The following is a 14,797-nucleotide window of genomic DNA, read 5'->3' as shown; positions in this document are numbered from 1 at the left end:
TGACATACGGTAGAAGGGGCTCCTGGGGTGACGCTGAGTCAACCTGAATTTCTTGGACATATATTTAAAGATTGAATTATATACACACCTAGAGGCTGATGGTAGTGGGCAGATTTTATACACTGAAATACATAAACAAGTGTCCTGATAATCAGTGGCAGAAGAGATACCTGAACAACAAAGCTGCCTTAAGGCTACTCTAAATAATGCATTCTCCTTTATAAAATAATGCCTATGGTTTTAATTAAAACACTTTTTTCAGTTTTAATCTGATTGATGTAAGTTAAATCATTTCCATCAGATAAACTGTCTGTCCTCAAGTCCTGTTGAGAGATTTCTTTGTATGCACTTTATTTAATAAATACAATAAAATGTATTCACAAAAAGAAAAGGAATACTTGTGGCACCTTAGAGACTAACCAATTTATTTGAGCATAAGCTTTCGTGAGCTGCAGCTCACTTCATCGGATACATACTGCGGAAAGTATAGAAGATCTTTTATACACACAAAGCATGAAAAAATGGGTGTTTACCACTACAAAAGGTTTTCTCTCCCCCCACCCCATTCTCCTGCTGGTAATAGCTTATCTAAAGTGATCACTCTCCTTACAATGTGTATGATAATCAAGGTGGGCCATTTCCAGCACAAATCCAGGGTTTAACAAGAACGTCTGGGGGGGGGGGTAGGAAAAAACAAGGGGAAATAGGTTACCTTGCATAATGACTTAGCCACTCCCAGTCTCTGTTCAAGCTAAGTTAATTGTATCCAATTTGCAAATGAATTCCAATTCAACAGTCTCTCGCTGGATCTTCGAGACACCACTGACTTCCTGAGGAAACTACAATCCATCGGTGATCTTCCTGATAACACCATCCTGGATCTACTACCCAAGATCCATAAACCTGGAAATCCTGGGCGCTCCATCATTTCAGGCATTGGCACCCTGACAGCAGGATTGTCTGGCTATGTAGACTCCCTCCTCAGGCCCTACGCTACCAGCACTCCCAGCTACCTTCGAGACACCACTGACTTCCTGAGGAAACTTCAATCCATCAGTGATCTTCCTGATAACACCATCCTGGCCACTATGGATGTAGAAGCCCTCTACACCAACATTCCACACAAAGATGGACTACAAGCCGTCAAGAACACTATCCCCGATAATGTCATGGCTAACCTGGTGGCTGAACTTTGTGACTTTGTCCTTACCCATAACTATTTTACATTTGGGGACAATGTATACCTTCAAATCAGCAGCACAGCTATGGGTGTTGGATCATATTAAAGAAGTTCTGTATTAAAATCACAAATGAGTTTGATTCACCATAGTTTAAATTCCAGGGTATTACTAATTAAGAGGTCTCTTGGTTTTTGGTACTGTTTCTCTCCCTCTATGTGTGAAACTTGCAAGCTGCTAATTGTGTTAGTACATTCTAAGACAGAGTCTGTTCTCAAAGCAATTCACAGAGAGAGAGACTCAAAGCAATACTCTAACAACAGAAACAACACCCAGAGACTCCCCACCCTTTTGTTGTATTAACAATTGTGATTAAAATAGAGATAGAGGATGTATGTGGATGGATGCTTGGTGTGGATAATAACTGAATGATCAGGGAGGTGCCAGCCTAAGAATCCAGTGTCCATCGGCTGAAGAAGGCGTCAAGTGGAAATAACCAGAGGACCCCCCCGGAGGGCAGACTGGAATCCACCCAACAGCCTCAAGAATGGGAGAACCAAAGAACAAGATAACATCTTGGAGCCGTCAGGAATGTGCTATCTGCTGATTGATTCAGCAACAGCATGATGAAGCAATTCCCATAGACTGGCATAGGAAGAAATTCCTATAAAAATAGACTCTAAAAAGTGAGAACTTTGGGGGTCTGATTCTGCAAACCAACTTCCAGGAGCATCAGATGAGCATCTGACAAGGCCCTGCTCCCTCCTCATGTCCAGGCCACCTGGCCAGTGGCTTGGCATGAGCAACTCTAAGGCTGGTAACTATGATAACAACCTTGCAGAACCTGTGTGTGTGTGTATGTGTGTGTTTGTATGAATGAATGTGTGAATAAATATGAGATTGAATGGAATGTTATAACTAGAACTAACTGCTTTCTATGATTCTTTCTGTATTCACAATAAATGTGGTATTTTGCCTTTTTCCCTTTAATAAGATCCTGCTGGTTTTTATTTTATTGGTACAACATGGGTACCCGCATGGCCCCACAGTATGCCAACATTTTTATGGCTGACTTAGAAAAACGCTTCCTCAGCTCTTGTCCCCTAACGCCCCTACTCTACTTGCGCTATATTGATACACCTTCATCATCTGGACCCATGGAAAAGAAGCCCTTGAGGAATTCCACCACGATTTCAACAATTTCCATCCCACCATCAACCTCAGCCTGGTCCAGTCCACACAAGAGATCCACTTCCTGGACACTACAGTGCTAATAAACGATGGTCACATAAACACCACCCTATACCGGAAACCTACTGATCGCTATTCCTACCTACACGCCTCCAGCTTTCACCCTGACCACACCACACGATCCATTGTCTACAGCCAAGCTCTGCGATACAACCGCATTTGCTCCAACCCCTCAGACAGAGACAAACACCTACAAGATCTCTATCAAGCATTCTTACAACTACAATACCCACCTGCGGAAGTGAAGAAACAGATTGATAGAGCCAGAAGAGTTCCCAGAAGTCACCTACTACAGGACAGGCCTAACAAAGAAAATAACAGAAGGCCACTAGCCGTCACCTTCAGCCCCCAACTAAAACCCCTCCAATGCATTATTAAGGATCTACAACCTATCCTGAAGGATGACCCATCACTCTCACAAATCTTGGGAGACTGGCCAGTCCTTGCCTACAGACAGCCCCCCAACCTGAAGCAAATACTCACCAGCAACCATATACCACACAACAGAACCACTAACCCAGGAACCTATTGATCAAACTGGACAGTCTCTACGTAAAAGAATAAATGGACACAAATCAGATGTCAAGAATTATAACTTTCATAAACCAGTCGGAGAACACTTCAATCTCTCTGGTCACGCGATTACAGACATGAAAGTTGCGATATTACAACAAAAAAACTCCAAAACCAGACTCCAGCAAGAGACTGTTGAATTGGAATTCATTTGCAAACTGGATACAATTAACTTAGGCTTGAATAGAGACTGGGAGTGGCTAAGTCATTATGCAAGGTAACCTATTTCCCCTTGTTTTTTCCTACCCCCCCCCCCAGACGTTCCTGTTAAACCCTGGCTTTGTGCTAGAAATGGCCCACCTTGATTATCATACACATTGTAAGGAGAGTGATCACTTTAGATAAGCTATTACCAGCAGGAGAGTGGGGTGGGGGGAGAGAAAACCTTTTGTAGTGGTAAACACCCATTTTTTCATGCTTTGTGTGTATAAAAGATCTTCTATACTTTCCACAGTATGCATCCGATGAAGTGAGCTGTAGCTCACGAAAGCTTATGCTCAAATAAATTGGTTAGTCTCTAAGGTGCCACAAGTCCTCCTTTTCTTTTTGTGAATACAGACTAACACGGCTGTTACTCTGAAACCAATAAAATGTATCTCACCCATATATCACTTGCTTATAAAACACAACTGTGCCTCGAAGATAATAGCACAACACTGACATTTTAAATCAGTAGATCATTAACACAGTATCTGCATTCAGAACCTCTTAAGTTGATCATGCAAAGTGAAGTTCAAGGTTTTCCACAGTCCAAAACCTGGATAAACATTTCCTCTCACTTAGCTGAGAATCACAGAAGTATTGTTAATCAACGTAAAGACACAGAACAAGAAATTTTGCATTTATCTCCAAGCAAACTACAAACCATTCAGGGCTAGACTGCACTATTTGCACACTGCCATAATAAAAGGGATGGTACTCGCACCCCTGCAGTGAGAACACCAGGGGTATTGTGTCTCAGCTGGACTGACAGGGAGTGATTTGTGTCACTCCTTTAGCTCAGGCAGCATACCACTGCGAGGAGCATCTGGCATGCAGTCCCTATGCTCCCCTGAGTGCCTAGAGCTATAAAGCACCTGCACAAAAGTAGGGAGGGAGGGCAGGCAGGGAGGAGGAGGAGACCAGCATGAAGCCTAAGCTGTAGAACTAACAAGAAGTTTGGTGACTGGCATCTGTGCTTCATGACCAGCCATTTTCAATGTTTACTATAAACTCTGGAGATGAAACAACACAAAATTTCAAATTAGGGAATAACTGTCATAAATTGTATGACTTGTACAAACAAATCTATTAAACCTGAGATACAAACACTCACCTCTACAGCATCTGGATGATATAAAATCACAAAAGGCAATGGTCCTATCCAAAGTTTTAGCAGTGGTAGATTCCTGTATTCTTCAAATTTGTCTACTATTTGTTTAAAGAAATCTGTGGGGGGGAAAAATCAATTTGAATAGGCCAAAACCAGAACTTCTGTAATCATGTAATTGATCATGAGTTCACCGTAGTGTTAGTTTTGCTACCGTGACAAAGCAAGTATGTTTTGCACTTATTTATTATTTTGATCATAGTAGCACAGAGGGGTCTCAGTCGAGATTGTTATAAGTACTGTACAGACACAGGAATCTTGCAACTTAAATAGAAAGGACAAATGAAAGAGTATAAAGGAAATATTTTTATCCCCTTTTTACAGATGGGGATCCAACACACAACAGGTTATGTGACTTGCTCAAGGAAGTCCATTGCAAAAGAAGACTATGACTTGCCAAAGGAAGTCTTGCCCAAGGAAGTCTATGGCAAAGCTAGAAATTGAATACATTTCTCCAGAGTCCCAGTCCAGTGCATTAACACAAACCCATCCTCACACTGATTAATTTTTCTGAACAACATGGAAGACGGAATATAAATCTTGGGTGGGGGGAGGTAAGGATCATCTATTAAGTACAAGAGAACCTCTACTAACTGACTTTATAGACATTAATTGAGTCCCTCTAAAATGACACCATGAGCATCTGAGATAAAAGGGGAAATGAGATTGTGCAGATTAATAAATCATTCCACAATAATGCTAGAGTCCCACATTCAAAAGAGATTTATACACAAAAGACCAGAGGGTCACCACCTATTATAAACATTGCCTGACACTTTCCACTGTAAGGCCTCATTTTTAGTTGCTTATAATTTTGCCAAACTTTAACAGTTTGGGTTGCAAATTTCCACGCCAAGTGCCCACCTCAAGCCAAATTTCAGCCAAAACCATTCAGTTGTTTTGAACAAGTTGAACAAGGCTAAGTACAAATATGTTGTTGTTTTGCTCATGTTAAAAAATTCTTGAGACCTTTACTTTTAAATGCCTTAACACCTACTTGCAAGGGAGTGGACTGTGTGTCAGGAATGTACCTTGTGCCACCCCAGTAAAAATCCACCCAAATTTGACCATCTTTAGCCTTTGAAAAAAAACATTTTGTACTTGTTCAATAGAGACTTGCTGGGTTTTAAAAGCTAAAAATCTCTGAAGATTCCTTCTTCACTGAGCATGCTTGAGTCTCTCACAGCTCCTTTGTGTGACCACACATTTTATGTGCCATCCCTGCAGAGCAACTGGCTATGCTGCATCCCCTCCCCACCCTCACATGTGACCAGACCATGCATGTGCCATCCTCACAGAGTGACTGAGCTGCCTCCATCCCCTCAACAGCTCCTGCGTGGGACTGGACTGCACATGCCCTCTCCAGCCAAGGGTTACGAGGCTCAGAAGAACTTTCCCCATAATGGCTGCTTCAGCCCAGGGTGCAACTGGGCACCACAACTCAGAGCAGGGAGCCTCTCTCTTCTGTGCTCTCTATGACCCTCCTGCTGGTACCCAGGCAGCATGGAGAAGGAAACTGCAGACGAGGAAAAAAGTCAGACTGGGGGGAAGGAAAGGAGTAGATTGGGACAAGAGAGCTAATGAAACTGGGACCAAGGGGGGAGAGAAACTCTGACTGGGATTGGACAGGGAATACTGGGCTGACTGGGCAAGGAGACTGGGAGCTGGGGAAGGAAGGGCATGTTGGGATTTGTTGGGTGGGGAAACAGGGACTAATTGGGCAAGGAGACAGGAATCATTGAGGGAAATGGGAAGATAGGGGACTAGGATACAGTTAGCTGGAGGGCTGGGTGGAGGGAGGGAAACTGGGACTGTCTGGCCACAAGACGAGGACAAGGAACCAGGGGGAAATGGGAGCAGGTGAGAGGAGAGACAGATCTGACAAGGAACTGGGGAGAGTGGAAGGAAGTGAGACTGGCTGGGCAAAGAGACTGGGACAAGGAGCTAGGGAGGGAAGAGAGAGATACTGAGACTGGATAAAGAATCCCGAGAGGGAGACTGGGACCGACAGACAGTACAAGAGGGAGAGAAAAGGCATATCAGATGAGGAGCCAGATGGGAAAACGGAGAGTTGCTGGGCAAACAGACAACGACTGGATGTGGGGACAGGGAGAGATTTGGAATCATTGGGATATTTGGATTCAGACAGTGAGACCAGAGGGGAAGACAAAGACTGGCTGGGTAAGAAGACTGGGACTAAGATAAAAAGCCTGATAAGAGGTGACTGGGTAGGCAAGGAGGCCAAGGCTGGAACAGGAACCCAGAAGTGAGGAAGATATAGGACTAGAACAGGGATAGGAACAGGTTGGAGGGAACAGGGAAGAAAGGGATCAAAGCTTGGGGAAAACAGGCAGAAGAGTTTGTGGAGAACATAAGCCTCCAGAGTCTGGAATAAAAGCCTAAATTCCTGAATCTCATCATTCCTCTGTTGACAACAAATATCTGTGACACTAACTGGCAAATCTGTGTCTCATCCCTCTCTAGTGCTGGCCCACAAAGAGATGACACTGTACTATTGCTATCAGATACTCCATTAGTTTAAGTGGCAGAGGTCTGTGCAGTGGATTTAATGGTCTCAACCTTGCTGATGAACCATGTGGGAGTCAATCCAATGATGGACTACATGATGGAATTTCTGTGTTTTCAGCTTGCTTTTTTAAAAATTCTGAAAATTATACACACACAAACTATGTTTAAAAACATTGTTAAGGTTAAAAAGTCAATCACTTAAAAGTTAGGAAATGCCAGAGTTAAGTGTCCCTGTGCATCCTTAAGAATATACATTATGATACAGTCTTTATCTACATGATCACATATTTTTTTCCATGAGCCCCGTGCCTGATTCAGTGAATGGGATGGAACTGCTCTGAGGATTAATCAGGGCCGTGTAAGTGAAGGAATCTGCTGTCTGTAGGATCCCTGCCTCATATGTTATAGAAAAGGTGCATAGTTTGGGCTCTACCAAATTCACGGTCCACTTTGGTCAATTTCACAATCAGAGTACGTTTAAAATCATACATTTCATGATTTCAGTTATTTAAATGTGAAATGTCATGGTGTTGTAATTGTAGGGGTCCCTACCCAAAAAGGAGCTGTGGGCAGGGTTGCAAGATCATTGTACAGAGGGTTGCAGTACTGCTACCCTTACTTCTGTGCGGCTGCTGGCGGCACCACTGGCTGTGAGAGTGACGGCTGCTGGCCGAGAGCCCAGCTCTGAAGGCAGAGCTACCTGTAGAGCTGGGCCCTCAGTCAGCAGCTGCCACTCTCCAGCCACCCACCTCTGAAGGCAGCAGCGCAGAAGTAAGGATGGCAATGGTATGGTATTGCTAACCTTACTTCTGCACTGCTGCTGGCAGAGCGCTGCCTTCAGAGCTGGGCACCCAGCCAACAGCCGTCGCTCTCTGGCCACCCAACTCTGAAGGCAGCACAGAAGTAAGGGTGGCAATACCACAACCCAACCTAAAATAACATTGCAACCCCCCTGCAACTCCCTTTTGGGTCAGGACCCCCAATTTGAGAAACACTGTTTCTTCCCTTCCCCTCTCCGCTCCCCCTCCCCCATGTGAAATCTGTATAGTATAGGCGACAAGAACACAAAAGACCACATTTCACACGGGGGAGGGGGACTTCACGGTAAAGCTTTTTTCATGGCTGTGAATTTCGTAGGGCCCTATGCATAGCAGATGAGGGCAAGGGGTTGCAGGAAGAGAAAGGAGGATCTGGTAGTTTAGATAGTGGAATTCTGCCCTGGAGAACTGGCTTCTATCCCACCCTCTGCCACAGAGGGTGATGCTAAGCAGGTCACTTAACCCACATTTTCCACAGGTAGTCATTAATTGTGTGTTCCTCATTTTCTGGATGCCCAAACGTGGCCTGTTCAGGAGAAGTGCAGGGGGCTCATAATTGCAGCTGAAGGCAGTGGGAGCTGTGCTTGAATATATAAAGTGTGATACATTGTTAAGTACTATAAAAAATCAGGTCTTCAGCATCTCAGATTGAGCACCTAAAATCAGTGGATATTTTTTACCTTAATCTCTCTGTGCCTCACTTCCCCATAATAACACCCCCTCACCTCACAGTGGTGATGCAAAAAAATTAATTAATTAATGTTTGAGAAGCAGATGGATACTACTGTGATCAGTATCATAGAAGAGACCCCGAGGAAACTAATAATTCTATCTTCATATCAGAATTTGACTAGCATGCAGTAAATACAGCCTATGGCAACATACTGAACTGTGGGGTTAAAACAAAACATTGAATAGCTGCTGCATTAACTGAGCACTGTCCATCCTACATGCAGAATGACGCTGGGGTCCTATGGAAAATATAGTATGTGATCCTGTAATTAAAGACTAGATCATAATCCTTATGCACAAAGAGAGCTCTTTTAAGGTTGTATAGCCAACCTTAATTCTGGCATTTCCTAACTTTTGAGTGCTTGACTTGAAAACCTTCATAATGTTCTTTTAAAATAAATTTGTGTGTGAGATAGATATAAATGTAGCAAATGCTGTCTTAGGCCCTGAACTTGCAAGGAATTCCACACAGGCAGCCGCCTGCACCAGAGCAAATGGCAGGACTGTGGCCCTAGTGTATGTCTTTTAACCCACTTATGTCATAGTACAAAGTCAGAAATGACATGTAAAAAGAGCAGTGCAGCCAACTAGATCTTCATCAGAATGTATGATGCAAAAGAAACACATTTAAACAACCCAGAACCTTGAAAATTTCCCTGGTACTGGCAAGACATACCTACAGAAGCATTATTTATGCTTACCCTGATCAAAACAAAATTCTGCTTTTAAAGACACTCGTTGGCTTTCCAAATAAAATACTGTAACATTTCCAAATCTGAGCCCTGTCTGCTCTATAACTGGTTTCCAGGCCCTGGGCCAGGAATTGAAACAGGAAGACTTGGAATCTTCCCTAAGCGAGAGCTATTGGTTTCCGTAGAATCTAAGATTTCTGCTTCTTGTGGTTGTGAAGATAACTTTCCAAACATGACCCAAGTATGATCTGATGCAGCATTTCCTGGTCTTTCATAGAATCATAGAAGATTACGGTTGGAAGAGACCTTAGGAGGTCATCTAGTCCAATCCCCTGCTCAAAGCAGGACCAACACCAACTAAATTATCCCTGGCAGGGCTTTGTCAAGCCGGGCCTTAAAAACCTCTAACGATGGAGATTCCACCATCTCCCTAGGGAACTCATTCCAGTGCTTCATCACCCTCCTAGTGAAACAGTGTTTCCTAATAGCCAACCTAGACCTCCCCCACTGCAACTTGAGACCATTGCTCCTTGTTCTGTCATCTGCCACCACTGAGAACAGCCGAGCTCCATCCTCTTTGGAACCCCCCTTCAGGTAGTTGAAGGCTGCTATCAAATCCCCCCTCACTCTTCTCTTCTGCAGACTAAAAAAGCCCAGTTCCCTCAGCCTCTCGTCATGTGCCCCAGTCTGCTGATCATTTTCATTGCCCTCCGCTGGACTCTCCAATTTGTCCACATCTTTCTATAGTGGGAGGCCCAAAACTGGAGCAGGTGGCCTCACCAGGGCCAAACAGAAGGGAATAATCACTTCCCTCGATCCGCTGGCAATGCTCCTACTAATGCAGCCCAATATGCCATTAGCCCTCTTGGCAACAAGGGCACACTGCTGACTCATATCCAGCTTCTCATCCACTGTGATCCCCAAGTCCTTTTCTGCAGAACTGCTGCTTAGCTAGTCGGTCCCCAGTCTATAGCAGTGCATGGGATTATTCCATTCTAAGTGAAGGACTCTGTACTTGTCTTTGTTGAACCTCATCAGATTTCCTTTGGCCCAATCCTTCAATATGTCTAGGTCACTCTGGACCCTATCCCTACCCTCCAGCATATCTACCTCTCCCCCCATCTTTGTGTAATCGGTGAACTTGCTGAGGGTGCAATCCATCCCATCATCCAGATCATTAACAAAGATGTTGAACAAAACCGGCCCCAGGACCGATCCGTGGAGCACTCCGCTTGATACCGGCTGCCAACTAAACATCGAGCTGTTGATCACTACCCATGGAGCCCAACAATCTAGCCAGCTTTCTATCCATCTTATAGTCCATTCATCCAATCTATACTTTTTTAACTTGCTGGCAAAAATACTGTGGGAGACCGTATCAAAAGCTTTGCTAAAGTCAAGATATGTCATGTCCACTGCTTTCTCCGTATCCACAGAGCCAGTTATCTCATCATAGAAGGCAATCATGTTGGTCAGGCATGACTTGCCCTTGGTGAATCCATGTTGACTGTTCCTGATTACCCTCCTCTCCTCCAAAATGCTTCAAAATGGTTTCTTTGAGGACCTTTCTAAATCAACAGAAAGATTGTGCTGGTTAGGCTTTTGGAAGGGGAAAGAGCTGCCACCGTTAGGAGAAGGGTTCCATGTGTGTAAGTTTGTAGGAGGGCTGCACTTCCCACCTACTGGAACAGAGACTTGAGTGCAGTCTCACCTCCTAAAGCAAGAGTCCATGGGAGTATTCAGTCTCCCAAATAGAAGGCTCTTTGGGTGTAGGTGGGGACATCAACAACACCCCATCGCCCCTTAGAAACAGTTCTGTGGATAAGAGTCTCTCTTGCTATAGCAACAGAGGAGGAGGATGCTAAGTCCATCAACCACAACCTACCCCAAGCAGAGTTTCATCTAGCTCTCAACACAGACACAGCTGTCTGTTGGGATGGCCAGAGGGGCCCCAACACAGGGCTCTGTGCCGAAATGTCTGCTCATAGTTTTAATTGTCCCTCCCAGGAGTTTGATTAAAGGATAAGGGACCCCTGGGTCTTTGAGGCTCTTGAGGTGTTAGTGCTTCAAAGCTCCACCCTCAGAATACCTATGCTGGCCTGGTGGCTAATTGAAGCTGCTCTTTGTGAGCACTTGTGCACCAACTGGGACCCAGTGCCTCTAGATGGGTTCCCTGCCCAAGTGTAAAAGGTCCAGGCCATTGTAGTTTCTCATGGTGGCTGTGCTGCAGCAAAGAGCTCTGGGGCAGCTTGGAACTTTAAAGCTCCCATCTACAAGGCCTGTGCTGGCAGCTGTTGGAGCCATGGAGTGGGAGGTGCTGAGAGGAGCCAATGTGCCCCGCTGCATTTGCCTTAGCTCCAGCAGGTAGGGAAGGGTCCAAGAGGTTACATAACAGTTATATATAATGTGCTACAAATCGACTTTGTGTTGTTTCTCTAGTAAGAGAGTTGTGGCAGATGTACTTTAATTACACATAAAATAATTACATAAGATACTAAGTCCAGCAGTTATATAGTGTTATAAAATGTGGACTTCATATTTTACAGATAGAAGAACACAACGTGAAATACAGCTCACAATTTATAACCTATAGTACATCTATTATACTTCTGTTTTGCCACAGAAGCATTTTGTAGATGGAAGGCCATATCAATCTATATTTTAATGAAAATTCTACAAGTGTGAGAAGGGCAGGATTGGGCCTGTACATTTAGCAAAAAGCTAACAATAAACCAGATCAGCTACCTTTTGGGATATCCAGACACCAGATAAAATTCACCGTATTAGGTGTTCAGTTGTTGTAAATCAGCAGCACTCCACTGAAGACACCGGATTTACACCAGTTGCAGGTCTGGCATATTGTTTTCCCAAATGACATCAAAAAGAAAAAACTTCACCAGCAGGAGCATTAAACCTACATTTATAGTATTGTCTTCTTCAGCACAACCACCACACCCACCCTGCAGCAAAGTTAAGCAAAAAAATAATCCTTTTTCTTCATTCCACTTCAGGTATAACTTACCTGAAAGATCCCTTTTGTTAAAAAAAAAATCAAGGCTCAATAATACAGCACAAAAGCCCATAGTTGCACAGGTACAAAAAGCACAGAAATCCATGCTTATTGATATTTTTACTATCTCACTGGGGAGAAAGGCACAGTAACTTCAGCATCTTAAGACTCATATGAATATAGGTGTATAAAAAAGTCTCACAGTAGAAAAAGAATTAGTAATGTCCGATTTGTCTTGAAAATCAGAGGAGCATAATGAATGGACTCATAACACTGTAATGTGGAACTGTTCCAGTTTTGCATAAATACTGCATACACTTTGAAAGTTTGTTCTGAAACAACAATTCCTATGTACATAACAAGCTCATCTAATTATGTAATTATCCAGCGCTTTAGCATAAGACTCCTTTACCGTAGAATCTAGTGGGAAAGCATGTACCATGGCAGTTGTTTTTAAATGTATTAGCCATAAAGAGGCTGACCAATGATCTCTAAAGTTTCACTGAAAGACAAGAAATGGATTTCAAAGCATACAGGGGTGGAAAGGTAGCTTCTGAAAAAGGTAAACTTCAAAATGTCCTTTTGAACTCTTGAAAGTTAAAAATATTTGACATCAGTTAGGAAATATCTGGTAAAAATCAAAACAAACAATTCGTCCAAGTTTAACGTTACGTTTGGACCAAGACGGAGGGGGAGCTGAAAGCAACACAGCTGTCTGCCGGCTAGCTATTATTCCGGCTGCAAAAGAGAAACTAACACAGAAGGAGGCTTTGCAATGGGGAGGGGAAGTGCTCAAATAATTAAAAGGACAGGACATCATAATTAAGAACTTGTTTTCATGAAACAAATTATAATCAATTTATAAACTCGTTGCAAATAGCGGGGGAGGAGGGAGAATACCCCAGGAAACATAAAGAGGTGTCAGAGGTTTCTGGGGGAGGTTTGGTTGGTAGAAGTAGAGTCTCGGTAATACGGCCTGTCTGTTTTGCCTGGATCTAGAAATGCAGCAGGATGCTGAGTAATGAACTGTTTTGTTTTTGTCTGCAGCTTGGAAAAAATCCTTTAACCTAAGACCAGCTCGCTCCTACTCTGTTATTCTACAACACCACCACCACTTAGTGATGGGACCAGTCCAGCTCCACTGCTGCAAATCAGCTCCTATTTCTACAGCCCCTGGAAATCGCCAGCCACTTCCCGAGCACTTTACTAATGTCTACACCGCTGTACGCCCTGTTGCCGGGGCTGATCCCCAGGGCATTGCGGTCACCCGGGAGAGAGGGTGCCGCAGGCAGCAGCTCCAGGAGGGAAGAGGGGTTTGCAGGCACCCCCCGCTACGTGTCTGGGCGGCCGTTACCTTCCCCTTTGCGCTCGAAGAGCAGAGCATTTCCCAGCAGCGGGTAACAGGGGCTGAGCCCCGGAATCGGCTTCAGCGCCTTCCACTTCCCCAGGTAACCCGGCAGCAGGCGGAACGTGAAGGCTGCCAGCAGCGTGAAGAGCAGAGTGACGGCTCCAGCCCCCCAGTAGAGCAGCCGGTCCCCCTCCTGGGGCAGCTGCAGAGCCCCCATCGCTGCCCCGACCCGGCCGCTGGGCGCGCACTGAGCCGTTGTCCCGAGAACAGTTCCCCTCTCCTGGAGCCCGAGCTGAGCGGCTGCGCCAGGGGACTCCAGGGGGCGGAGCTCGAGCCCCAGGGGCTGGGCTGGAGCGGGAGGCCGGGGAACAAAGTGGCAGGGAAGGGGGGATCTCTAGGCAGGGAGCGAGCATGAGCGAGCAGAGCAGCAGAGGAAGGAAACGCGGCTGTGATCTATGGTTGGCCTTGTTCTCACTGTGTAAGCTGGGATCTGCAGGAGGTGACACGAGCCCACAGCAGGGGAAAGACCACGAAGGAGGGAAGCATCAGAGAAGACAGACTCAGCAAAGGCACAGACTCCATGCAACGCCCTCAGCTTCTGTTAGTGCCTCCAGCAAAAGGCAAAGTGTGACCCTAGGAGTAAATACTTCAGCTTTCAGCTGCCAAGGACCAGGAGCCCCAACTCTGAATGTGATACCCCTGAGCCTGTGCAGCCTGGGATCTGAACTTGGAGGGTCAAGTGAGGTCTCCCTGTAGTTGTCAGTGACCCTAACTACCACTGCTCATAGGTAGAGGGGTCAAACCATCTTTCACTCAGCTACTGCAAGGTCCAGGGCACAACTACTAGCCTCATGGGCAACACTGAGAATACCTTCAGGACACAGGCAATATTACATATGAGGGCAGGGTCAGTGTGGGAGAGGGACAAACTACAACAACCAAGTATAGTCATGAGTTGATACCCTGTGGGGTAGAGGGCCCAGAGCTCGGTCCTCCAGCCCAAGCCTGGAAGTCTACACAGCAATGAAACAGCCCCACAGCCCAACCTGTGAGCCTAAGTCCACTGGCTCCCTTCTTAGGTCAGTGGAAGCACTCCTGGTGAGGATGCGCACCACTGACACAAGGAGGGTAGCTGGATGTGAATCACTGCAGAAATTACTACGGTGGCTGTTGTAGTAATGTAGACTGTAGTTAGATGAGGCCCTGAAACATAAACCCTTGTATCAGAGGCCTGGTATGAGGCGTAAGGCCTGAACTAAAGTAACGGTCAAGACTTTGTTAACATAAAGCAAAGTTA

At 45.0% G+C, this 14,797-nt stretch overlaps 1 protein-coding gene across 1 annotated transcript in view; it reads right to left on the bottom strand.

Annotated features, from left to right (window-relative positions):
- CYP4V2 (cytochrome P450 family 4 subfamily V member 2) overlaps window positions 1-13,798 on the bottom strand; it is a 30,330-nt gene extending 16,532 nt beyond the window's left edge. The window contains exons 1-2 of the mRNA XM_048848039.2: window positions 13,507-13,798; window positions 4,318-4,430 (exon numbers count right to left, since the gene is read on the bottom strand). Coding sequence (XP_048703996.1) covers window positions 4,318-4,430; window positions 13,507-13,717 — 324 coding nt within the window. The 5' untranslated portion in view covers window positions 13,718-13,798. The remainder of the gene's footprint in view (window positions 1-4,317; window positions 4,431-13,506) is intronic.
- Window positions 13,799-14,797: the final 999 nt, after the last annotated feature.

This window comes from Caretta caretta, chromosome 4, assembly GCF_965140235.1.
Source record: "Caretta caretta isolate rCarCar2 chromosome 4, rCarCar1.hap1, whole genome shotgun sequence".
Taxonomy (NCBI): Eukaryota; Metazoa; Chordata; order Testudines; family Cheloniidae; genus Caretta; species Caretta caretta.
This window is presented reverse-complemented; position numbering and strand designations above follow the sequence as displayed.